Source organism: Carassius auratus, chromosome 46 (genome assembly GCF_003368295.1).
Source record: "Carassius auratus strain Wakin chromosome 46, ASM336829v1, whole genome shotgun sequence".
Taxonomy (NCBI): Eukaryota; Metazoa; Chordata; class Actinopteri; order Cypriniformes; family Cyprinidae; genus Carassius; species Carassius auratus.
Genome location: NC_039288.1, coordinates 3060617 through 3088563, shown reverse-complemented (window position 1 = coordinate 3088563; position 27947 = coordinate 3060617). Strand labels below are relative to the sequence as shown.

At 36.5% G+C, this 27947-nt stretch overlaps 1 protein-coding gene across 3 annotated transcripts in view; it reads right to left on the bottom strand.

Moving 5' to 3' along the window:
* Positions 1–1952: 1952 nt before the first annotated feature.
* LOC113063864 (rho GTPase-activating protein 26-like) overlaps positions 1953–27947 on the bottom strand; it is an 81713-nt gene continuing 55718 nt past the window's right edge. For 2 of the 3 annotated variants that reach the window (XM_026234261.1, XM_026234263.1), the window contains exons 16-24: positions 22763–22821; positions 20707–20812; positions 18370–18529; positions 16427–16577; positions 15968–16127; positions 5731–5766; positions 5105–5188; positions 3598–3689; positions 1953–2805 (exon numbers count right to left, since the gene is read on the bottom strand). In XM_026234261.1, coding sequence (XP_026090046.1) covers positions 2717–2805; positions 3598–3689; positions 5105–5188; positions 5731–5766; positions 15968–16127; positions 16427–16577; positions 18370–18529; positions 20707–20812; positions 22763–22821 — 937 coding nt within the window. In that variant the 3' untranslated portion in view covers positions 1953–2716. The remainder of the gene's footprint in view (positions 2806–3597; positions 3690–5104; positions 5189–5730; positions 5767–15967; positions 16128–16426; positions 16578–18369; positions 18530–20706; positions 20813–22762; positions 22822–27947) is intronic. The other variant, XM_026234262.1, reaches the window with a different exon arrangement.

Sequence of the window (27947 nt, the reverse complement as noted above, 5' to 3'; positions counted from 1 at the left end):
TGGGAACTCATATGAGGCCCACACGTTTTGACCCACTTTTCTTGTCTTAGTCTGTGATGTGTCCCTGTGGTGCCAAACCACAGATGTACTCTTTTTGTGGTAACATCTGAACAAAAGGAACATTTGTTGCATGTGTTTCCTCGCCGTTGTGTGTCAACTGACATTCGTGTCTACGCTTCAGGGGTTTTGCACCAGATATGCTTGATTACCAAGTGTAAAGGAATAATTCATTTGAAAATGAAAATTGTTTCATTATTTGCTTTCCAACGTGTTGGTCCAAAAATTGTGAAGAATCTTTCCACACAGCACTTTGGACCAATGTCGTCTTTTGTTTTCCACGAGATAAAAAAAAAAAAGGCATATGGGTTGGGAATGACACACAGGTGAGTAAATATTGGCAGAATTTTCAATTCTATGATATTCCTTCTAGTCGTTTTGTTGCACTTGAGTATCCTGCACATTTCTGGAACTTCTGTTGTCATCTGAACATCCAAACATTGACCTAGCAACATTATTTTAAAGATATAACTATATTTGGTTATTTGACAAGATTCAGATGTTCATTTTGCCAGTCTGGCCATGTGCAGTATTAAAACACCCATGGCGATCGGAGGGTTAAAGGTTAATTTAACTCCTCGACTTGGTTTGTGAGATGTCGCATTTTCTATTTGTTTCACAGAAGGCCTTGCTAAAGGAGTGTGTGAGCCATAAAACATAGGTTGTATAAATCCAGAAGCATACTGAAATGTCTAGAAAAAATGTCTTTCGTTTAATCACTGATCATTTTTAAATGAGACTAAAACTAAAATATAGTAACCCAGATTATCTTTGATATATATATATATATATATATATATATATATATATATATATACATAATTTTACAACAAACTTTGAATACATAGTTGAATTGCTATCTTTTTTTGTCAAGAACTGTATTACAGATGCACTTTTGAGAAAAGTGTCATGTTGTGTGTAAATGTACATTCTATAAATCTATAGGGAATATATGAGTAATCACTGTTTTAAAGAATGACAGCTTACAATGATAAGTCGGGGATGCAAGTATATTTTGTATAGTGCAACAGAGTGACCAAAGCAACGCAGATTTACAGATATTTAAAGCAGTTACATTTTACAGTAGAATTTACTACCCAGCTCTAGGCACTTTTGACTTTCTTTTATCCTTTTCTATTTCTTTTATAAAGATTTAGGCTTTGGTCTCATGTATGATGCTGTAAAATGAACTAGTAAACCTATAAATAAAGCTGTGTGTGTAAGTAACGTACCCGAGCCTGAGAGTTTGCACTACCCTAATACTGGCCTGACATAGTATATTTTGTACAAAAATTCGTGCAGATATTATCTTTAAAGATTAAGGGCAAATCATATTTCACTGGTATATGGCTTTCATTAAAGTCTTTTTGGTTTTGTTTTGTTTGCATTTCAGTTCTATGTAAAATAATCCCATGCAAAGGATATAAAATGTCTGTTTGTTTGAAAAAAAAAAAGAGTTTTGTATGACTTCTGTATTACACCTCTCCTGTAGTCAATGTAGATCTTTACACATATTTGATTAAATGTTGGACAGAATCTGCTCAGAGGGAGGTAGTGTCTTTGTTGTACTGTGAAATCGTTGTGCTGGTTTGCCATTTCTTCCCATTGTATCTGAACATTGACACAAATCTACATTTGGACACAGGTTTAGGTTCTTCTTAGCTGTTTTACTGCTCTGGGCTGCGTTTCCCGAATGCATCATAAGCTCCATTGGTTTTGGAAACTCAGAATCCCATTTTTAAAACAAAAAAGAGCGAGTTATAGAATAGTTCATCTGTACCAAACACAAGTCCAAATACACATATTTTTTTTGTGTTTTGTTCTTTGATGTCATGCATTTAAATTTAAATTAACATTTTTATTTAATAGAAAAAAAAAAAAAAAATCTCAAACAACTGAACTATTTATTTATTTATTTGACATCATAAAGAATATTAAGGCTCAGAAAATGTAATATAATAATTAGAAAAAACGATAAAATATCAAGTTAGTGTGCTACAATAAAAATATGTATAATTTACATTACCAAAAAAATTATACCTTATCAATTGTCACTTATGTACAATGTTAATACACTCCAAACAAACACGAATCTCATCAGAGGGGATGCTTAAATAATAGAGGTATACATACGATGTTAATTCACGTTAAGAAATAATTTACACTTTTCCACTTACATGCTAAGAAAGGAGAAAACAACTTGGAATATTTTTTTTTTCAAATGCTTCCTGATATACAAAAGAGTGCAAGAGTTTTCTTTTCATAATTAACAGTCATCTGAAGGACACAAAATACATTCAGAAAGCCCCAGACTGCATAGAGACAGCACACGTTTTACATCATGGTGAACTGGGAAGTGCTCACATATAAAAGCATTATTTATTAGTAATTAAAATAAATTCATAATGAGCCCCTAAATACACAATTTCTTGATTGCGGGCAAGTTAGCCACATCAGCTTGGTCCCTAGGTTTTTTTTTTACCTTGTGTTGAAGTTTGTCTTAAAAAGTGGCAATGCATTGTGGGATGCATGAAACAGTGACGCGCTAGGGGATTGCCAAAAACCCATACTATCACACAGACATACTAACTCGGCTTTTCTTGCGAAGTTCAGTCGTTTCAAAAGCAAACTGTGTGTCCCCGCTCTCATTGACTTCCAGCTAGACAAACTCCACGTAGTTCTCCGGAATTAACCCCCTCTTCCCCTCCAAAGTGCCCTCCAGCCAGCCTGGTTCTCTTGAGGAATGAACTACGAGACAAAGATGAGAACGGAAGATCATTTTGGATGCCACTGACAACTTTATCTCTGATTTGTCCTTTATTTTCACAAGGGGAAAGGAATACGGATAAGCAGCATCACGTAATAGCCCCTAAAAACGATCTACCAAAGAGGTCCAACAACTGATCTTTTGAAGCATTTAAAGCCTCTGTGTAATGGGCTGGGTATTGACACAAATTTCATGTTTCAATTTGATTTTGATTCACAAGCTTGCAGTTCAACTAAATTATGAACTTATTCAATGTCAATTATTCTGGATGTATATATATGATACAGTACATGGCAAAGTTTCTCAAGTGGGGGACAAAAATCTGTCAAATATGCCTGAAAGTCTGAATTTGTTAGCATTCGCGCTGCCGCTTCTCTTGATCTGAGGCTCTGCTGTGATCTGTCGCTCAACATTAAACAGCGCCAAAATGGCATTTATTGTTTGAATTTTGTAATTAAAATGGACTTAATCTGAAATCAGAGACATTTTTCATATCAAAAGTAATGAAGCTTATTGCAGTTTATTTATTTCCGTTCTACTTTGCAGTAGAGTGGCAGTGAACTCGCCTGAGGTTTCATTAAACGATAATCTGATCTACTGCTAAACGGTTTCAAGTGTCAAACAGCGGCAGCTCGGAGCTCTCGTGCCTGTTAGCAGAGATATCAGCAGAGATATCAGTTTGCTGCACTCACGCCAACGCTCAAGTCTCAAACCTGTTTAACGAACCAGATACACCCAGTACACCCAGTGAGAGCCCGCAGCTGGGGACTTACCATCCTCGAATACAGTGCCTGCGATAAAGGACAGCTCCGAGTCATGTTCAGCCTTGCAGGCGTAGAGTGCACGTGCCTTTCGTGCCGGAGGACTGGAGAAGACAGAAATATATATATTCATCTTCTAAAACTTATATAAAAAAACAAATTGATTCATTTTTTTTGCAATCAATATCTGATCAGAAAAATACCCACATGAAGATAATTCAAAGACATTAAATATTACATCTGAAGGTGGTATTCAAGCTGGAAATGCTCCAAATGTATATGTTTAAGCAGGCTAATGTAATCACATAAAAAAATAATACATATAACAATAAATGTTTCATAAAACACCTGACATCGGACATTAAAAACATTTATGAGTTCAAATGTTCAGTGCGTTGACATTATTAATAAAACATCTCAAAAGTGTATCCACATGGCTTGCTGATAATGATGCAATGGTAATTTATGTATGTATGAATGAATATATGTATTTAATGTTGGTCTTAGAAATACCTAATGTTACCATGGAAATACTATGGAATATGAATGTGTTAATCATTCTGTGATATATAATTATTACACCATTTAAAAAAAAAATACTGGCTAATATGAATATTTGATATGGTTTTATTATTATTATTTTAAATAAATAAAAATAATAATGGTAATAAATACAATTACACAATAAAATAAAGCCCTAAATAAAATGTAATAATAAATGCTAGTGAATTTTAAATGCAAAGTGAATTATGAAACACCATTTTACCATGTACAGTATGCAAAAAATTATATTGTTAATGGATGGATAATATTGCGTTATTAAATTGTAAAAAAAAAAAAAAAAAATTAAGATTAAATGAGGACTAGATGAAAGCAAAAGTAATATAGACATAAAAATAGGGGCTATAAACATTCTTAATTAAAAATCTCTAATATCAGCTCTAATATTAATGACCGTTATGGTACAGATATATTGTGCATTCATAAGTATATAGAACATTTGAATAACATATTCATTTTAACAAAGCATGCTCTTAATTATCTCCATTTAGATGCCATAGAACATTAATATTCAAATCATAGTAGCATAGTACATATTTGATTAATTATATGACTGGGTGATAACTGGGTCCTAACACTGAACCCATGCCCAAACCTAACCTTAAACCTTGCAGTAACCTTTTTTTAACCAGTGTTTTCTTAGGTTACTACACTGTACCATGTACACTTATTGTAAAATAAAGTGCAACCAAAATATGATTGGTGTACATTCACTTATACTGATCATTCTTCAAGGAATACCTCATCATACATACAGGATATGCAACAACAGAAATGACACAGTATTTTATTACCCACAATCCATCAAACATAGCCCCAGTGATGAAGTCAGTTGATGGATATGCTCAGATGTGTGGAGGGAAGGCGTGAATGTGTGCGGTGGAAGATTAACACCGAACGATTAGAATACTGCACTGCTATAGATAGCTGCTTAAGCAGGCCAGAGCGGGACACACACCTGACGGGGGACGACTCGCTGGAGGGGGCAGAGAGCGTCGGCCACGAGGGGGAGCGAGGCGAGGTGGGACTGGGTGAAGCCGGGCTGTGACACACAAACACACACACACACACACACTGTGTGATCCCAGCACCGACATTTATGTTACAGCAGCTGCTGAGTTACAACTTTCACAAGACACTTTAAGAGGAAGTTGCATCATCGGTTTAAAGAAATACACATAAACGTAGTTAAACATGCTCGAGAGTTTCATGCTTACAGGAAAAGTTCAGCCAAAAATAACCATTCTGTCATCATTTATGCAACCCATGTCTTTCATGTCATGTGTGAACACAGAAGGAGATGTTTGGATGAATGTCAAGCTCCTGAAATGACCCTGGTCACTGCATGTCAAACATCTCTTTCTGTCTTCCACGCTGGTTTAGTGAATAAAAGATGACTGAACTGTCATATTCAGTGGAACCGTTCCTGAGTTAAACATGCTGAGGATACACATTAGTGATAATTCATCTTGATATGGTTTGTGTTGACATGAAATGGTTTCTTTTTTCATTTGACTATTTTTTACCCCTCTCTAAATTGTCCATGAAAACTTGAATGCTGACTATAAAAATGGATGAACTCACCCTGTCGACACACTGCTGAGAACCTTTGGATTTTGACTGCAAACAATAGAAACAATGTTAAAATATCATGCATGAATATACAAATATGCAAAAAAAAAAAAAAAAAGAAAGATGAATAAAAAGATTATTAAAACATTAAAGAGTTGTATCTCCATGTATGGTCAAGGCAAGTATGAGATACTGTGCAGATCATTTTCACATAATATTATTATTATTGCTATAGTAATAATTATAAGTTTTTTTTGTTTTGTTTTTTTTGTTTTAGGGTTAGGGTTACTCTTGCACTTTCTAAATATGTCTTTGTTTCAGCGTTCTGACCGTCAACGTTGGCTCATCCAATGGTACAAGTTTGTGGTACAACTGTTTGTGCAGCCACTCTAAGATGGAAAGCCCGAAAAGTTCAATTTGGCGCAGAAATGACACACTTCACCTTTGAGCTTAAAGGGATCATTCACTCGAAAAAATGAAAATTACCCCAGGATTTACCCTCAAGCCATTCTAGGTGTATATGACATTCTTCTTTCAGACAAACCATTGTTATATAAAAAAGTGATATATAAGAAGAAAGTCCCAACTCTTCCGAGCTTTATGCTCCCGCCTGGAGCCATGTGGGGCACTTTTTATGATGGATGGACGCACTTTGTTGGACTTCAAAATCCCAACAACCATTCACTGCCATTATATAGCTTGGAAGAGCCAGGACATTTTTTTAATATAACTCCGACTGTATTCGTCTGATAGAAGAAGGTCAAACAGTATAAACCTAAGATGTCTTGAGGATGAGTAAATCATGAGGTCATTTTTGTTTTTGGGCGAAACATCCCTTTAATGAAACAATGCTGCTGTAGAACGAATCCTCTGTTGCCAGCTAAACGTGTTCTGTGTGTGTCCAAACCAACATCATTTATCCACAATAACATCAAATCTTAAGTGGGGCATAAATGTGGATATCATCAATATTTTATGTGCACAGGAGCAGATGAAGCTGCTTATAAGACACTGTGGAATCTGTAGCCAGGCATCCATCACAAACAAACACACTCATCACTAAAATCTTGAGCACCCATTCACAGTAGATAGTGGGGTTGTCATGGGAACAGCTTGACCTCCAGTACTGAGGTAACTGTAGTAACCTGGATGTCCACAGTAGTGTGAATAGACTCTCACTCATCCGAAGTCTCCATTCTTCTGTATTTACTACAGTATTTAATACAGTGAAACGTTCCTGTGCTCATTGGTCAGTATAAGAGTTCTTGCCATGCCATAACATGCTATTTACAGTTATGATGCAATATTCTGTTTATTTGTGCATCACTGTGTAAAGCCGATTAAACTTGCCAGGAACTTTATCGTCCAGCAGGAGGATAGAAGCTAACGAATTTGCTGAATAAAAGACAATATTTCAACTGAAATGTGTGTGTATTATGTTGGCAAAATTACATGATGTTGACACAAAATGTCTAGGAATCCATTTTTAGTAACCATTAACTATTTATATTGATTTCTTTGTGACAAAGTAATACCAGATATTATATTTTTATATAATATCTGTAGGATATATTATAATTTGTAACTTTTGTAATCTATTGTATTGTACACACTACTGGTCAAACGTTTGGAATCATTAAGACATGCTTAATATTTGTGTAGAATATATTTGAAGAATATATATATATATATATATATATATATATATATATATATATATATATATATATATATATATATATATATATATGAAATAAATTAAATGTGTCATTGCTTAATAAAATTATTAATTAAAAAATAAAATTAATTAAATGATACATTATCCCAAACTTTGAATTGTACTGTATCGTGGTTTCCACAAAATACATAAAATTAAGAAGCAAACAACTGTCATTAAAATTTAATTCCATTGTCGCTATGTTTTTACTGTATTTTTGAACAAACAATGTAAGCATTGAAGAATACAAGTCTTCTTTCAAAAACTAACTTTTTTTCAGTACTTTCATTGATCCTAATCTTGGGTAAGATCACATTGGGCCCATGCCACGGTTACATATGCTCTGAGGATATCAGTGAGGAAGTAGAATATGGCGCAACTTGCTGGGTATCATTGCCACAAAGCATTACCGTACTAGATGTTCAGTGTCAGTGCCACCTACTGGCCATAGCATCATAAAAATGGTTATAACTTTGGAATACTTTTGCCTAAAGCTTCATGTCTATATTACTATAGTCACTGGCTTTTCCAAATACAGCAGTTTATTCATTTATTCATTTATTTTTTCTATAATTCCCACAAAGTTACTAATGAAGATGCCAAATAGGAAGTCAGTTAGGGTTAGAGTCTCGGAAACACTTCTACACATTGACATGAAAATTATTACTAATGGCACACAGCTATCATCAATCTGATCTGAGAAAACCACTGGTCACTGAGCCACCCACTGCTTATAAAGTTATCAAACTGACAATAATAGTAAATCTAATCACAACTTATCGACTACTTTTCCTTAATTAATTTTTGTGAATGGTCTAACAAATCCACTCAGCAGTGTGCTTGTCCATAATTGCTGCCAGAAGCTATATTTGTATTTTATTTTATGTATTCCATTTATTTTATCTTCCACAACGGCCTGAGTATTTCCCAGTCTACTATGATCAGAGCCTCTGGGATCCCCACAACCCTGATCAGTACAAACAGTTTGGAAAAGGAATGGATGGACAGCTAGATTATCTTTATCATTTTAATATATTTATTTCTCATAATATGTATTATTTTAGTTCCCTATGACTTTTATCCGAGTGTAGATGTTTGCATACGCTTGCCCTACTTTAATGTCTTGTAAAGGCACCACTTTCATCTTCTCGACTGTGAGAGCCAACATAATTGGACTGATCACACGTTCTCTCAGTAGTTAATCAATCTCCAGGTCTCTATTGATTTACAGCCTGCTGGGTCCTCTGAGGCCTTTCAGATGGCCACACTTAATATATACCTCTATATATAGATGACAGCATTCATCTCAGTCCTGTGGCTTTGAGCCGCCAATCGTCACAGCTGATTTACCACACACACACACACACACACGCACACTAGGTTTCCATGCTGTATAGGGACTTTCCATAGGCGCAATAGCTTTTATACTGTACGAACTGTATTTTAATCTCCTTATCCTAAACATACTCCTCAAACAAAGCTTTCTGCTATTTTGATTTTCAAACATATTTTAATTCCAAGGATTTTGGATATTGCCATCTTTGTGGCGACATTTTGTCCCCATACCAGAGCGTACTGTATACCCAAACCACACACAACACTGCTGTGACTATTAATCTCATAATATCACGGACGCTTACCTGGATTAACCTTCACTGACTACAAAACTAATAGGTGCTACTCAGATGACAAAAACGGGATTTTCAGGCTTAAACCATAAAAATATTTAGATGCTATATAGCTGCTATCATGACATATTTGAATAAACCGCTGATTTTTATTTTTCTTTATGTTTCTGCATTTCACAGCAGTCAGTAGTGCTTTTTAATATTTCAGTCCAATAAACCAAAGTAGGTTAATTTAGTTAACCTTCATTCTGTTCCTCTCCATATTATGCAAAAGCAGATCTTACATGACAACTCTTGGTCACATGGCAATATTAATGTCTTTGGTCTTGGCGGAAAAAATTAGCTGTGAGCATGTAAGAAATACTGCTGCTGCACATACAGCATACAACTAAATGTCCCCCATATATAACATATATAATATAACATACATGAAATCACACCATAGCAGATCTATACAGGTGGAACTGGGGAAGGCAGAGGCGCAGTGCAACTGCTACAGCAAACACTAGCCAAGAATATGAATTCAAGCTCATTGGCTGCTGATGTAAAAAGAAACTGCATATGAATAAGTATGTGATTATATCAGATAGAGTTATATGGCATGTGCCATCTTGAGTTTCATGAATCATTTTGATTTTCTTATTCGATTAAACATTGTCATGACTCATGACATACAAGACATTTTGTCTTATATAAATTTGTATTTGTTTCATATACTGTCTCTATACTGTTTATATTAACATTACAACCCTATTTATTACAAACAAAACATCAAGTTTGAGTATTTAGTACACAACATTAACCATACTGAAATATGCATATTGTGCATAATTTATTTGTTACAACTGTTGCTTGTCCGTTATTTTTTATCTTCTTTTTAGTCATCTTCTTTGGGCCATTTACCAACAAACAGCTACTTTTAACCCCTTACTAGTAACCCCCCTTTTTTGGCATGGAGACCGAAATTACATACCCAAAATAAAAAGGTTTCTGCTCATGATTCTTTCTCACTAGATACATAACCAACCTTTGTTCACAAAGCTGACACTTTAAAGTTTACTGTTCAGGAATCAGAATCACTCAGACTGTTATGATAATAGAGATATATAAGCTCAAACATAAAAACAAAAATAAAAATATTAAAAACATATGTTTTAAATGTATTTAAAAAAATGTTGATGTAGGAAATGAGTTTGGAAACACAGTGTAGCTAAGGCCACAAGTCTTCCAAGACTTCATAAAAAATTTCATAATCGAATCTGTAAAACTGTGAATTTTATTAAATATTTTCTAAGGCCATGTCATGTGTGTTTTTAGAGAAGGCTCATCAGATTGATTTATGGCCCTTGTCATCTCTGTAAGATCTCACATGTAAACTCTCCTGTGCTCTTTGTGTATGTTTCACTGTTGAAAACTGCCCGAATCATGATTGTATTGTTCTCACCAAACGGTTCTTTCACACCTCCGCCAAGTATGACACATTATCCGCATTATTCTTTTATCATTATTCTTTTGTTTTTATTCCACCTTTATTAGCCTTGATTGTGGTTTATCAGGCTTTACAAAGCAACAAAGCAGCGATCTCATTTCAGTCTCTCTTTGCATTTAGCCCTTATTTATCAAAAGTCTTACTATAAAAATACAACAAAACATTTTCTTACGACCTTACGTGAATTATTGAGACAAAAATGCATTATGAAGAAGAAAAGCACCTGCTATTAGAAGCATTGGTGCTAACGTTAGCATCAAGCTACATCTGACAATTTATGAAATTATTAATACACTTTTACTCAAAACTCACTTTAAACCCCGATCGAGTCTTTATAATAACTTCCTTTAGCGATCAGGGGTGGAATTTGGTCGTTTACTGTTGTAAAAATATGTTATTTGTAGCCTTTTTCATCGCTGCACAAGTTAGCATTTCCGATGTACATTTTCGATTTTTTTTATAAAAACGCCCCAGATCTCAAGAAATTCTCATACCAAGCTTTACTATCGTAATCGCGGGTTTATTATTCGGATATTTTGTGTGTACAGAGGTGTTTCAGTGTTGTTTTGGCCAGATAACTACCAGGAAGTGTGCAGGAAGCATGTGACACGATGGGGCGGTGTCCAGATATGAAACTCTAAGATTGACGTTTGAAAGACCCAATCAGAGTCTGAGTCACACACCGCACGAGCTGTGACTACTGCACGCACACAGAGATCGCTGGGAGAGGCTGTTTATCATCTGATCGCGTAAATCCGTGGAAAATGAATAGAAATGACGATTCTGTCTGAAGAAATATGAAGTAAACATCAGTAAATATATCCATATATCTCCGCAGATATGCATCTTTGGTCTGTAAATCCTTATTGACGCTGTTCAGTGAGTCTATGTGAACACAAATAAACCGCTCTTGACGTGACTGAATATGAGTGAGTTGTGAATTTCTATTCAAAATGTGGCATAATACGGATTTATTATTTTGCACTCCTGACATAAATCACTAAATATCTGTCACTGCAACAATGTTTTATCAAAATATTGGTCAAATATCGAAGCTTGAGTCTTTAAACTTTCCATTGATGCACAGTTTGTCCAGATGAAGTAAGACAGTGATGTTTAATGTGCTGTGAAAGTGAAACAATAATAAACTGGGGCCGTCAGCGATGTTTGCACGCAAAGGGGTTTTAAAGAGTAACTGTTTTACAAAGATGAAGATGAAGTATGAGTTCATAGAATGGGAATTATTCTTCTAGAATTTTAATGAATATTTAAATATAAGATAAACTAAGTACGAAGGTCCACCCCTAATAGACCTGTCACCAGGGCAAAGTAGATCGTACAAAAACATATGATTGAGATTTATACACCAACGCATAAACGGTTATAAATAGCAAAAGATTTTGACCCATTTAGACCCACTTGTGGACCAGCTGCAAGTATGAAGCAGGCATTATATCATTGACAAGGTAATCAGTCAATTATAGCATTCAATCAAATTTTATCAGTTACTCTGCTCACATTCACGTCATGCTTCGTGGGCTCAATGTCTTCCTCTGAAATGTTAGTGTTACTTTAAAAAAAATTAGATTTATTACACACCATTTAAACTCATAATGTGTGATATTTCTTTGGTTGTGTTTTTTTTTCTACTGCCTTTTTTTATTTTTTTTTTACAAACTAATTTTCCTGCCTCTACGGTCAAAAGGTTCCCGCTGTCCACATAACTGATTCTCATATAAACCTTCTTATCAGTGAGAGAAATACAAAGCTAACACTCACTTGTAGCAGCTGGCTTGCTTTCTTATTTTCCCCTCAACCTAGGCCATGGTGAAATATCTCTAAAAAAAAATAACAAAATATCCAACCACATACCCAGAAGTCACACATTGGATCAATAAAATCTAAATTATACATGCTTATTAATTATGTATTCACACTTGATACTTGGTTGTTTGTTTGCTTCTCATTATATATGTTCTTGTGTGTGTTTCTGGCTTGAAGTTCGGTTGCTTGCTCTGTTAAACATGGTGCTATTTGCATAGTTTGCAAAAAGAGAATGTTGTTAACCATTAGAGAGAGACAGAGCGAGAGAGAGAGAGAGAGAGAGAGAGAGAGAGAGAGAGAGAGAGAGAGAGAGAGAGACCTGTGCTGCCAAATACCAGAAAACCAAGCAACATGGGAAGACAAAACAAGCCCAAAATAAGCAATACATTCAGAATTTGATTAATTTCCTAATAATAAAACTGGATGAAACATATTAAAAATGAGGAAGGTGAAATTTTTTTTTATATAGATACTGTGTGTATCTGTATTCTGGAAATAAGCCCCAAAATGCAACTTGTAACTTTTGATATTTATAAGTGACATTATGAAAAAAAAAAAGTTGCTTATAATAAAGCTGCAAGAGTACCTGCTACTTCAGCCAAGTCAAAGCAGAACATGTCTTGACTTGCCCTGACACTAATTAACGACTTTGTGTATTATGTAAAGAGAGGGAAATATTTCTATGACAGTATTTTTAAATGTTTGGAGGCCAGAAATGTTTTTTTGTTTTTTCCACAACACAGTTTTTAACCCACGTGAAACATGAGAGTGTAAACTCCTGCTGGTAGTGTGAGATTGGGAGAGGGCCGAGGACAGACTCATGGGGAACACCAGTGACAATCAAGAACTCAGTGGTCATGGCTCTCAACAGTAAATATGTTGGCAGGAAATTGAGAGAATAAAGGGCTGTGCTGGGTTTCATAACTTCCGTTCACATAATAAAACCTCAAAGCAAGCAAAGACTGTAGCCAATGTAAGGTAATGAAATGAAATGCAGATTGTATCAAAACATTGTTCAGTCTCTGATAAAACCTGCCATTTTGACCCAGAAAAGAAAGATAAAACTAAAAAAAAACTATGTGCAAGACAATAAAGATCTACATAATTATCAAATAGTAATGAAGATGTCATTATTAATTTCAGATACTAATAATTTAGTAGCAAAGATGCTGTCATTTGTGTTCTTGCTAAGGCATAGTTATTCGATTACTGGGGTGTTCTGAGTAGCTGCTAAGGCCACTGTACATGGTTGCTCTATGATGTCTCTAATTTATTTATTTATTGAATATATTATTAATTACACATTGTAGCTGATGTTCTTTATACTTCTAGTTAACCAATACTTTACAGCACTTGTCCCAAGAAATACAACAATCAAAATCAATCTAAAATTCAATACACATTTTAAAAACAGTGAAAAGTAAATAAATTAATACAAATCTAGCATCAAATCAAAACATGAGAATTGTATAAAACAGTTAACAGTAAACAGTTTTTGTTTTTGTTATTTTCCAACAATGACACCTCATTGACGTATAAGTTAATTCAGTACATATATAACTTGTCTGTTTTACTTGATATGTAAGTTTTAATTCGGGTAAACCATTAATATACAGTATAATGTAAAAAGTAAAGTGTTCCTAATAATGACCTCTGTGGAACACCCATTTCATTACTTTGATATGAGGACCTTATACAAGTAGTATGTTGATCACATTGTTCTTAGACACTAAATATTAGTTTCTGGTTATATCATATTCTGGTCTGAAGAAATGGCTCAAAACTCTCATTCATTTTTTTTTCTTTTCACAAGTCCCATTGCTTAGAAAATTAATGGACATCAGCCCAATAAGCCATGTGAATTTAAGATATCAGTGGCACACACAGTGGTACTAAGTTGTACTATGCGCTAAAATGTGATATTTTGAATTAGAGCTTTCTTCAAATCTAAATTATGAGCAATAGTAATAGAAATGCTTGCCGTATCAAACTGAACTAATAAAATACAAAACTTTAAAAACTTTAAACCAAGCTCATTAAACCAAAACTTCTTGCATTCAGATATCTAATATGTTTCCAAAAACAGCAATGAGTGTGTTTCACTGAACTCAAGTTCTTGTGAACATGGAGACTGGATGGTCATTTATTTTATTTTTTTTATCCTTGTCATTCACAGTGGAGCAAACATCTGCTATGTCTGTGCTTATGCTATAGTGAAGCAGCATTAAAAAAACAAACAAAAAAATCCCACCCCTATTCTGTGAACAGCTAAGAGCCCTCAAAATGTGCCCAAGATAGTGATTTAAAAATCCATTACAGACCCACGGCCCACCAGAGACAGTGACATGTGTACAGCAAACAGTTTGTCCTGTTAGAAAACCAGCATTGGGGAAAAGCATTATTGCAGACCTTGGGAGAGAGTGTGTGATCTATTAAGTTATGTAGAAACCCTCAAACAATGAACCAACAACAAATCAATGGGTGCATGTACGTTGAGCTGTGCTGCTTATACAGTCAACATTTGGCCACAGGTCATTTATGTATTTATGTATTTGACATGCATTACAGGTCGGAAAAAAATGGTGATGCAAAACTATATTATGACTACTTTTGGTGCAAGAAACCCTGACTAAAGGCATTTTCACATGCACCATTGTTTGGCACAACCCAGTTATTTCAGTAGGAATCTGTGTGATCTGGAGTTTCAAGTGAGGGTGAAAAAGTTCAGGTTTCAGTTATGTTTAAGTTAGTCACACTAAACAGAAACCTGATTGGTTTGATAACTGAAAATTAGGGTTTTATAACTCTTTCCCCGCCAGTATTTTTGCAAAAAATTGCCAGCCAACGGCAGCATTTTGATTAGTTTCACAAGAACTGAATGGCCTCCAGAATATTTTGTTGTATGAATATTTGAACATGCAATACATCAAAATAAATAATAATAATTATAATTTAAAAAAAAAACATATTTGAGCTTCCAGCATTCTTGTTTTATCAACATTTAAATTTTGGTAGGTTTCATGAAAAAAAGCAACATTTTGATCAAATAGCTGGGAATTTTTTTTTTTTTTTTTTTTTTTTTTTTATCAAAGACTACATCTGGATCATATTCAGTTTGATGTTCAAAGTATAGATGCAGTAGATTGCTTCCATCAACTTCACAGTCCTTTACCACTTCTGGGATCGCCATTTTACTCTGGAACATTAGACAGCTTTCATTTATATGCTGTTGATTTCATATGCATTGGATTTCATTATTTTTCATATGCATCTGCTTACATATGAGATCGCTTGTTTCCACCTCTTCCTATTCTGTGTTTCCGATCGGGAGATTGTGGACTCATTTAGGAGATGCATAATAGCACCCCTGAGCATATAACAGTGAAAACCCAGAAACCAGAAAAATTCCTGTGTTTGGCGGGGAAAGAGTAGCTTTCCGAACACTCCCCCTTTCTTCTGTTGGTTAAAATAATTCATGGCATTGATTCAGCCAATGTTGTGTTGGACTGGCCGGGACGCTCAAATACACAGAGGCAACAAAGAACAGGAGACAGTATTTTAACTCACGTTAGCTTTAAAGAAAGTACTTACAGTGAGCTAGGCCGACTCTGCTTGGGCAGCTGAAGCCCATCGTGGTCTCCGTCTCCTGTGGGTGGGCTGTCGAGTCGAGAGCAACTGAGTGCGCTGTTGCAGTTTACTGATGACAAGTCTGCACTGGAGTTTACTACAACACTGTTCCTCTTCTCCACTGCTGACGGAAAAGCAGAAATGTTGCTATCCTAATGAAAAGTTAATACTATGCTAATGTAATTACCCCAGCCTGTGGCTAAAACAGGGTTTGGTGGGATCTAGTGGTTTGCATTTATTTGAATGGCGGTTTGTATTTCAATAAGCAATTCAAGTTATATTGCTAGTGGTTGCTGTCTGTAGACAATAACTGAGTGGGATCTAATACTTGGGACTAGTTTACTCGTCACATGAAAATAAAAGTGTTAAGATAAAGAATTATCATCATTTTAGATGTTCCAAAGTAAGCACTTGTTGGTGTACCTTTGTCTTTGTCTGAAAATGAGGAGGTGTGGAAAAGAGTGAGGGGTCTCTCGCTGCAGGACGGGGTCTTGCTGCCCTCACTTCTCCGTCTGGGCGGGTTAGGCTGGGAGTTGCCCTGACCTCCTTCAGACACGGGCATGTCTTTGAAAATCTGCAGAGCCGAAAGGAAGTTCAAATCAACATGGGAATGTCAGAGCGCCACATCGATGGGACGAGTGTCTCCACACAAATAGAACCGACTGAAATGTTGCTACTGATCCTGGGAGGATATGACCCCACAGATGTGTCTAGTCATTTAATGACAATTCGACGTCAGCAGGTCACTTTCATGTCATTCCAAACATGACTTTTTTCCTCCATGGAAAAAGCTGTTGTTTGTTTCATATAAAAACACAATATGACAGCTATCAATCTGCCACAAGTGGGTGTCAGGCTCTAAAAGACACCAAAAAAGGTCTCTGTGACTCATATACACTCTATTTCAAGTCTGAAGTCATACGTTTGCTATGTGTGACAAACAGACTGAGATTAGATACATATTTCACATCACACAGAACATCTTCTCCTCCATCAAACCCCTTAATTCTCATTTGCACGTCTGAATATTCAAGCACGAATCACGGTCAGTTTTATGTTGAATATTAATGATAAATTAACGTTTCCTGCAACACAGCATGTACAAATATGCACTGTAAAAACTGTATTGTAAATTAACTGTGAATTCACTATATAACTCTGATTCCTATTAAAATATTGTAAAAACACTTGTAAATATCTTTAAAGATGCTGTATATGTGTGTGTGTGTTATTATTTTGTTTTACTGTACTAAAGCATAAAAATATCATAATATGTTTGCAGATATTTGGGAAACATGCTCACATGCTATAGTGGACTGCTTTTAAGATACTTTAAAGTTGCAATGAAATTTGTTTAATATGTGCATTCATATTTCATGCATCTTTCCTGCAAAGATTTTTAACAAAAATGAGTTTCATATTTACACCACATTGTGTGCTCGTGTGATGCACTTGGAATAGAACTTTCTTGAACTAGATGGTTATTAAAAAGCAATGTTACTTGAATCATGTTACATATTTCAATAGCAAAAATAGCAATAACTTACATTTAGAAAACAGAACAGCTTACATTGAAAAAGAGCAGTTTGGGCACTATCTATTATTGTATACTAAACCACTTTAAGAATTCTGAGCAAAAAAATAAAAAGTGTGACGATGAATTGATTTGGTCACACTTCTTTATGCAAAGAGCCTATTGTGTGTTTGTGAATGAAAAGCTTTTTGAGGATCAGTTTTATGTTGCAGTCCTGCTGTACATAACTGAGTATATTTGTTGAGATATTTAGGCTAGGTAGCCAACAATGCTTTTAGGCTGAAGCTGAAAGATTCATTACAAGTTTAACCTCATTCACAGTGGAGCATATGAGCGTGCCATGTTTTAAGGCGATGAGAAGTTAATTGTACAAGACACGGTGACAACCTTGATCATAAAACACGCCCACTTTACCCATTCATGCAGGAGGAGGTGGCCATATGTCATGTGACACTGGGCTCATCTTAAGAAATCAGCCTTGAGCCGATTTGCATGTTGCCATGGCAACCACTCTAAGCTGCTTTACCCTTTAAACCCCTGCTGGGTTTGAAGTTACCCATTACAGCAAATGTGGACTGAGTGAGTCCCTTAGAAAGGGAATTACATCCTTCATTCGCACCTAGGTGTCAGCAACACAGCTCATGCACCTTTATGCTGATCACGGTCAGAAAAGAAGTGACCAATAGAAATGAAATAACCTAACGAACCATTTCACTCAATACTGTGCACATCATCACCAAAGGTTCAGAAATAAAGCTCTTTTACTTAACGCCTAACCAATTTTCCTGGAATAATATGGTGATGAGTGGCTGGTATTTATTCATAAACATACCCGTTGGTGGTTCTCGATTAGGATTTCCACCACAATGTTCTGGAACTTGATGTCCATGATTGCAGCGACAGTCTCTTCCTGAGGCCTCAGGAGCGTAGGGCCGAACACTACGCCCAGGTTAGCCACCGTCATCAAGTTCTGCTGGTGGTGACCGGCCACTCTGGTGAGAGAGAAGTCATTTATTTCTTAATGTATTGTATCATATCAATCTTTAAATCCATATAGATCTAAACACACACACACAAACACATATCTTACTTTATAGGCATATAAATATCAGCAATTCTCTGATATCATGAGCCATAAAACCCTGATACATGAAAACACAAATAACTAAATCAATAACTAACTTACACATGAATCATGTGTATCTAACAAGCAAGAGTGTACAGTAAACAACAGCTTTCAACTAAAGCTACTGTCTACTTAAAAACGGAGAAACAGTGTTGCCAGACGTACGATAATTATCGTATTTGTACGATAATTTTTACCTCTGTACGATGTACGATCAATAATGAAAAAAATCCTGTAATGTACGATAATTGCAGAATTTTATGAAAATTGAAATGATGGTAGTTGCAGTCATAGGGCTTCTTTACTCATACACAAATCGGCTTATTACAGACACTCTAAGGGGCCATTCACATATCGTGCCTAAAAACACGTGGAAAACGCTAGGCGCGCTGTTTTCTCCTTCTTTCTAACGCGCTCGGGCAGTTGCGCCCCTGAGGCGTCTGCCTTTGCTAAGCAACCACGACGTGCTCTCTCCATGAAGACACGGAAATTTCAGCAAAGGATAAATGTATTTGCAGCTCTAAAAATCGCTTGCAGTAGCTCTGCTACTAAATTTATTTCAAAATGGCAATCCATATACAGCTATGATCAGTTCCTTCATCTTTGCTGAGCTTTCAACGTTGTTAATGGGAAAGGATGAAGCTGATTCGTTATTTCTTGTCACATGACCCGCAGTGTGCTTGCGGCATTCTGAAAAGTTTAGATGTTTTCAACACGATGCGGTGCGGACGCGCCTGGAAATAACGGGCGCGTCGAACCGCGTGCGCGTCGCGACCGCATCGCTTCCATTATGAGCACGCATACCACGCGCCTACATTGGATATAACTAATTTGTGCGCGCAAAAGACGCTATATGTGAATGGCCCCTAAATGTGTTTGTGTGCACCTGAGGGTGTGTTAAGAATGCAGGAGAGTGCCCTGCTAGCCAACGAGCACTAGCTGCGTTCCATGACAGCAAGAACCCCTTCAACATCTGGCAACACACAGGATTCCGGTGACAGCGACTCAGATGTTAACTGCACCACGTAGCAACAGCTAAATTCCTCTACACTGGACGCGACAAAGCAAGTGTTAAAAATAATTTTAATATGTTTTAATATGTCCCGCGATGCAGACAGTCACTGAAAATAAATGGGATAGTATTTTGTCGCACTGCTTCCGTCCAACCATACGCCTAGTTACTATTGTGGTAATTTGCAGGTTGTGTTGAAATGTTGTTGGTTTAGAATAGATAAATACACTTTTGACTCGTGTACGAAAATTTTCTTCCAAATACGATAATTTTGAAATTCTGGTACGATACTTTGACATTTCCAATCTGGCATCACTGCTGAGAAAGCATTTTATACGCCCCACTCTCATTAAATATGTCAACACAGGAAATAAAATTTTTTCAGTACAATACAAATACAAAAGTCCTTTCATGTGGACTTTAATGGTGTCACTTTTTTTTAGGTTTTTGGAACTTCAAACTTGCAGCCATCTGGTCAAATATTGAACTACTTTTACACAATTATTACAAAAATGTCTGATCAGCATACTTTCAATATTAAATGATTCCCAAATAACCTCATGCAGAAGCTGTTGTTATTCACTGCTACGGTCTACACTACACTACAGCATCATTTAAAAACTTGTCCTGAGGGCAAGCGAAGTGGGTATTAAACTTCTACTTCCTAGAATTCTTTCGGATTATGAATCTGATCTTTTGCAGAAAGCTGCTTTGTGTAAAGCATTTTTTCGCTCTGGAGTGGACTTTCTCCATAAAGCTCCAAAATACTGGTGGAGCTGCCAGCGTCTCTGCAGAGCTCGGCCGTCAGGGTGTCAAATTAAACTCGAACAAAAGAAAATGGAGCTGGGGAAGGAGATGGAGGAAAGGACAGATGAAAGAAAACAAGCCGCTCTTTTCAGCTGGGCTAACATAAAGAGGAAGTTAAGGTCTTTATTACTATCAGCAGGGTTGTGGTTTTCACAATAGAAATTCTCTTAGGCTTTGCTGGATTTGTAAAACAGCAAAAAGGGGGCGTCAACACCAAAACTTACTTGGCCAAGTGTTTCATGAGAAGCTCCAGCATCTGGCGGTTCTTCTCTGGGAGACGGTGCACTATGGAGTGGATCTCTGCCACCCTCGCCTCGGGATTGTCCAGCTCTAGGAAGAGCGAGAAAGAGGAAGCGAGAGAGAGTAAGTGGTTGCAAAGGAAAACAAGCACATTTCCTTTTGTTCCGCATGAACTGTAGGCGCTTTACTGCTGTGTTTGACTCAAGTGCATTCGCAGCAGGAACGGGAGTCCAGTCTTTCATGTGCATTTCAACATTCACTGACACGTTTCAGGTCTGAAACATTGCATCTGTTGCTGATGTTGTGAAACAGAACAAAATATATCCCCCGTTCCTGATTCTGTGAGGTCACTTCCTCACACAGTGTGGACCCACACAGACACATTATTCCAATTAAAATGACATGAATGCGTATGTGTTTGCGGGTTTGTGTCTGAATTGTTGTAAAAGCACAGTGCCACCTAGTGTAAGTGACGGCTAAAGCGGTGTCCATTAAGGGCAAAGCTAATCCGCCAGACACAGGCTCTTAAAGGTCACTGAAATATTAGAGTGATCTCTCTGACTGCCATGATATCCTAATAATCCCCAGTAACAAGAGTACAGCGAGAGAAGAGGGTATAAAAGAGGGTGTTCTAGATATGATAAGGGACAAAATAAATAAATAAAGTCAATCAAAACTTTTCTTACTTTGCATTTTTGTCATGTGTTCTATTACAAATATCTAAATATTCTTAAACTGTATATTTACATTCAAAATATTAAGTCTTGTTTTCTGAAAAATTCTCAGAATTTTGATGAAATATCTGCCAATGGGGTATGAAAAAGAGTCTTGATTTGCCATTGAAGTAGGCCTAAGATGATTTTTCTTACCTAATTGGCAGATATATTTTTATTGTTTTAAGCAAAAAAAAAAAATAAATAAATAATAATAATAATAATAATAATAATAATTTTTAAATGCATAATAAATATTGCATATATTAAAAAAATAGGGGGGGAAATTATTTTTATTAACAAACTTCAACACAAGAATATATACTGTCTGAAAACAAGTCTTACTATCTTATACTAAAATATATATGAAGAAATAATGTGCTGCTAATACAAACCATTTAAATAATGAACTATAAAAACCCCCACAAGACATAACCAGACCAGACATGTATTTGATTGTGTTGAATAGAAACCGAACCTGCAGACCACACACACACACACACACACACAAACTTTCACACTTTCACACTTTCTTGTCTCTCTTGATTTTCTCTTCTCCAGTTACATACACATTCACATCGTCTCTCACTCCCTTTTTCCCATCTCTCTCTCTCTCTACTGATGGGCAAACTCCAGATGGCACCTTGCTCTTTATCACATAAATGGCTCACATAGACAGGAATGAATGAGGGGAGGAGTGGAAAAAAGAGAGAAAATGAAAGGCAGAAAGGGAGGGGTGAAGCACTCCGAAAGAGAAAAAAAATGAAAGTTCACATGAGGACAAGGGCCTAACGTCACCCTTAAGGACTGGCCAAAAAAATACAGAAAAGGAGAGAAAAACAGAAACAGAAAGGGGAACTATTTTAGAAAGAGAAACAAGATAAGTTGAAGATGGAATGAGATACAGTGGAAAAAAAAAAAGATTGTCTTGTTTTCATGTACAAAAATAACCAAACATCCTTAATGCAAGATACATTTACTTGAGCAGCAAAACTGCATTAAATAAATGAGAAATAATTTTCATAAAATGATTTATGAAATAGTTTAAATATTTTATTAAATATTTATAGAAATTGAAAACCAAAGTTTATGTTACAAATGAGATCCAAAAGACGATCTGGAAGAGGACAACATCCCTTGGCTGCCACACTCTAAATCCATTTTCTTTTCTCTACGCCCCGGTTTCCTGTTTTCGATCATACTAGCTTGAGCACTCCTACTCTGTAGTGTGTTTTATCAAATGGTGGAACCATAGTCAAATAGTTTTATATAGTTAAAATAGATGAAGACCAGAACAGTCCAACCAGACAGATAGAGAGAAACTCACTGGCTGCTTTGATGAAGCTCCTCTGGTACTGGAATGTCATGAGAGGGGCCGGCAGCATCCTGATAGAAGAGGAGAAGAGAAAGGATTAGCGATTAGATAACAGAACAAACAGATAAACAGACTGTCAGGCGCAAAAACAGAAGGAATGTCATCGAGATCATCGAGTAAACTGAGAATGTTTGGATGCATGAGGATGATAGTCTTCCTCTATCTAACTTCTGAGAGGTTTTATTTTTAGCCTGCAAGCTAACTTGTGGATTGTTAGCGATGTTGTAGAATTACATGAATATTTGTATATTTTCTGACAAATACGTAAGTGGTAATTGCAAAATATCATGCTAATAATGTGAATTACTATATTTGTATATTTTTTTTGAAAATAATATGAGTGGTAACTGCTAGGCATGTAACGATTCAAAATACTTTTTTTATAAGGCAAATTATAAATGAAAAGGTGTCCTTTTATTATTTTTTTCAGACAAAATGCTGCACATTTCTCTGTGAAATTGAAATATGTCAAAATAACCACATTAAATTTAAATTTTAAAATAAATCCCAAATCAAATAAATAAATATTGCAAATAAAAAAATAAAAAAAATCTTCATATAAACAAACAAAGGCTTTGTCTGTGCTATTTTATTATTATTATTTTTTTTTATTTAATTAGAGGCAACCTCTACATTTGAATCACGATCCAAAGAAAGATGCTGCATACATGTAGCATGAGCAGTTCTTGATTCAAATTTAAGTCTATAATTTTGAAATTTGAGCAAACACAGAATGCTCTCACTGGCTTTGTTTAACTATATTACATAAAACACTTGTAGTGCACTTCAAATCTTAAAATTATATTTAAAAAATTACTTGCAAATAATATATTATTATTTAAATAAAACTCCATGTAAGTGTTATTTCACTTTTAAGTAATTTCATTACTATGTTTCTTAACACACTTAAGTACATTTTGTAATAATTATAAATTAAACATTTTACTTTAAAAATACATTTTAAAGCATAATCTTTTACTTTAATAAAGAATACTCAATTTTGGTGTGTTGATTAACATACTAAATCATGTGTAACTTTTACTTATAGTTCTAACTGAAATGTTATTAGATATTCCAGTTAAGAAACCAATATATTAAATATACTTTAAATATACTTTAAATATATGACATGCAAGTTTCGACAAAATTACATTAAATCATTATTTAGTTCACCATAAATGCTTGTAAACACATTTAGCAGTATACTTTAAGCATATTTCAATTTCAAGATTTCAATTTGTCCTTTCTCTTTGGAGTGTTAAAAGCTCTTGGTGCATGAAGATCTGTAAAGTTGACTAAAGTCTCAAATCCAAAGAGATATTCTTTATCAAAGTTAAGACTCTGCCACGCCCCCTAAAATGGCTCATTCAAACACGCACCCACATCTCTACGTCACTATGTGGAAATATTTGTCGAATGCCGACCAAATGTTCACGCAAAAAAAGAAGGTATGGTTTCAGTAACAGCAGTAAGTTTTGAAGCAGCCATGTCAGGGAGATGCTGTGTGTCTCTAGGCAAAAGCACTTTATTTGTCCTTCCGAAAGTAGATGCATTAAGGAATCTATAAGATCACTTACAACAGACCAGCAACGCATTTTATGGACGACTGTTTCGTAAAGGTAGGTACCGTTTCGTAGGAGGTATTTCTGACTTTGCTACGACAGTGTGTCGCTTCTGAATCAGCTACTGTAAGTATGTTTTGTTATTAGTTTAAGTATTTGCTACTGAATTTTCAAATGTGGAGTTTTGCGCGTGTGTGAGAGTGAGAAAGAGAGAGAGAGAGAGAGAGAGAGAGAGACAGGGTAACACAGTGGAGTGAGTTTTCTTAACCGTCCGTGGCTTGTGTACTGCAAACACATAAGAGCTTCATGACTGTGTCTGTCACACGACTCTGTTGCCCTTTCAGGCTTGAACTGATGGTGAATCTAAGAACATTATTAACTGTCTTTACATTTATCTTGAAAGATGAATCTCACGATTATGGAAAGTGTTAAATTTTTCCGACGAGTGCTTGCAGTGTTCGGCCAATCACAATGCACTGGGTCAGTTGGCCAATCAGAGCATACTGCACTTGTCGGAATGAGTGACTTTGTAGAAACCTATGCATTTGTGAGAGACGGGGCATGAAGGAACTACAATAATGTACAGTTACAGAACTCGACGACGCACTCAATATGTGAAGTATTAATTTTGTAAATACAACTACTTATACTGTTAAGTAAGGAATAAGTGATGACGGGCCTTTGAATTATTAGAAAATAGTGCATCACAATGAGGTGAACTGGACCAGAGCAGAGAATGTGATCAGAGCTAGGAGTGGGGCAGCCGATTTCTTGCAGGAGCAAATAATGGATTTTTTTAAATCAGAGCATTGTGGTGTAGCATGTGGATACTCAATATTGATTTTGTGATTCACGTTTTAAACAGTTTATTGTACAGGTAGTAAATATGTGATTTATCAGCTTAAAAACAGAAAAGTTACAATGTATTCTTTCTGTTTCTGAAGTAACTACAAACCTCAGCTTCGCCATAGTAGAAAGACACTGCACTTTGTGATATTTCAAAACATAGGCTTCTGAAATACTTTAGCCACAAATTTCGTAATGGAGTGAAGGCATAGCAGTGTTTCTGATCAGTGGAGCTTCTGAAATACTTTAGCCACAAATGTCGTCATAGAGTGAAGGCAGAGCATTGTTTCTGATCAGTGGAGCGAGGAGCAGGAAATTATGAACCCAGAGCGGAGTGATTACTGAATTGGAGCACGGAGGAGAAATGTAACGAAACAGGAATGTGACGCTGTGTCCTCTAAAGGACAATGCTGGGGAATGCTGCCAGCATGACTGGAGTCTGAAGCACGTGTGAACTAACACCAATCCTATAGGTCCACGTGGCCTGTGAAGTCATTGGCGGGTGCCCGGATGTATAAAAGGGCACCTACTGAATACATCACCAACTTAATTGTCTGAAGGAGACATAAACAAGCAGGCCAAAGAATTTACGGGGAACCATGGTTACATGTAAAACATTTCCCTCTAGAGAACTCATGCTGCGTCCTCTAAAAAAGCTGCTTAGCCCACAGCGAGTTGGCTATCTACTTACAACCCTAGCGGGAAAGATAGCGCTGTCTAGGCAAGGGCTTGAGGAGTCCACTACTTAAAAACCCTGAGCAGGCACAGCTATCCTCAGATAGTTATGTACCTAGGAAGGAGCTAACAGAAGGGGTCTGACGGGGGTCTGATGTTTCCAGGAAAGGGCTCACCGCAACTGCAAGTAAGGACACAGCCAGCCTCAGACAGCTGTATTCAAGTAAGCCCGTCCTGCTATAACAATGGCAAGAATATAACTATTCTCAGGTGGCTAAACTAGGAGGTCCCCAATCAGAGTCAGTCCCACAGTAGGCTAGCAAAGGCACTGTGTTATTGACCATAAGCTCACATGAAGGAGATCCGGACCATCAGTAAATGATGTTCTCAGGGCGAACACATAAGCCATCATTAGTCCAGAGTCAGAGCCTGATGTACACAGTGGCCATAACACTAGATGGGGGAAAGGGGAGGAAGGGAAGAAAATGATCAAGGAGTCCCAGCCACGGGATGCCGGCGATCACTGCATCTCTTATTTAGGATTTCCCTGAGATCATTATTCCCTTTGTTAGCGTTAGCTTTCCACTGCGAACTCCTAGAAAGAGGAGCACGGTTAGTGACACAAGACTTTTGATCTTGTCTATGAGCTTCAGCTCTAGACAGATCACCCCCCACTAGAGGACTATTTGGAGCTCTGAGGAATGAACTTCCTGAAAGCAGCTGATTGCGCTTTTGGCTCTTTGAACCTATCCACAAACAACTCGATGAAAGTGCCAAAAAAAGTCCAGTAGGCAAAAGCAGAGTATCGAGAAGATAGTCCTTTTCTTTTTCCTGATGGCCAAAAGATCCACAGATCCGTAGTCACCATAGCCACCACTGAGAGACCAATGGCAGCAACAGTTTACTTGGTGGAATGGCGCAAGTCCTCAACGGTCTCTGCCCTTATCCAAATCCTTCAGCAATTCAGCCTGATAGGCTTGTAACACTGCCATGGTGTGTAACCATCAACCTAACCCGCTGTCACATACGCCCTGCCATTCAAATGGGAGGTGGTCTCAAGCGCTACGGATGGCAAGGCAGAAATCTTCAAAGAGGATGACTCCGCTCGACCTGCGATCCCCAGCTTCCGCAGTGCCTTGGATATAATGGGGGAACTGGCCTTTGAGAAGAGAGGCAAACAAGATTGGAGCGTGCTCCTCACCTAGGAACATGACGCTGAAGTTGTGCGTGTCCTTCGGTGTCAAAAACCTCTCAAGCACTTCTTGAAAAACTCGAGAGAGAGAGAAAGTAAGTATGTGTGAATTGCCTGTGCATCTCCAAACAGTGTCAGGCAGCTGCGTCTCTACTAATAGCAAAACTGCAAGTTGATAAACTATTTTACTGATAAAATCGTCAGATCAGTGCTGACAACCCGTTTCTGTGCATGTGTATGTTTCCATGTGTTTGAGAATGTGTACTGTTTGTGTGCACTTTTGTAAGGGAGAGAACACGGGAGCAACACAGTATGTATTCCATAAATAATAAAACAAATTTTGGGGCAAAAACCTGTTGTTTACTATATTTATTTGCTTGGTCAGTGTTGTTGTGGGTTTTGGTTCTTTGGCTGTTGTAGGCTATAAGGACCTTTGAAATAATTGAAATTATTTGGTGAAGTGATCTGGACATGCAAAGTGGTCAAGATCTGGAACAACTTTAGCCATGTTTCGCTTAATATAATTGCACATATGTTAGAATGTTTGTCAGCCAGTCAGATTCAAGCATTCACAAGCTTAGCACACTGCTAGCTTGTTGACTCATCTGTGCGAAGGGTCCCAACTGTTCACTATGCAAGTGTTCTGAGTGTATTTTATCATTGTTACAGCAGTTACCAATATGTTTTACATGGTTTCTAAATACTGTACGCCTTAATTAATAGCACTGAGTCTAAGCAATTATAGAGCTGATACCTTAGCAGTCAAGGTAACTTTTGAGACTGTGGGAGCCAGTCAAATCAAGACAGGTAAAACAAATTTTGTGTAGTATAGCCTGGGTGATGTCATGTGGTCATATGTTCA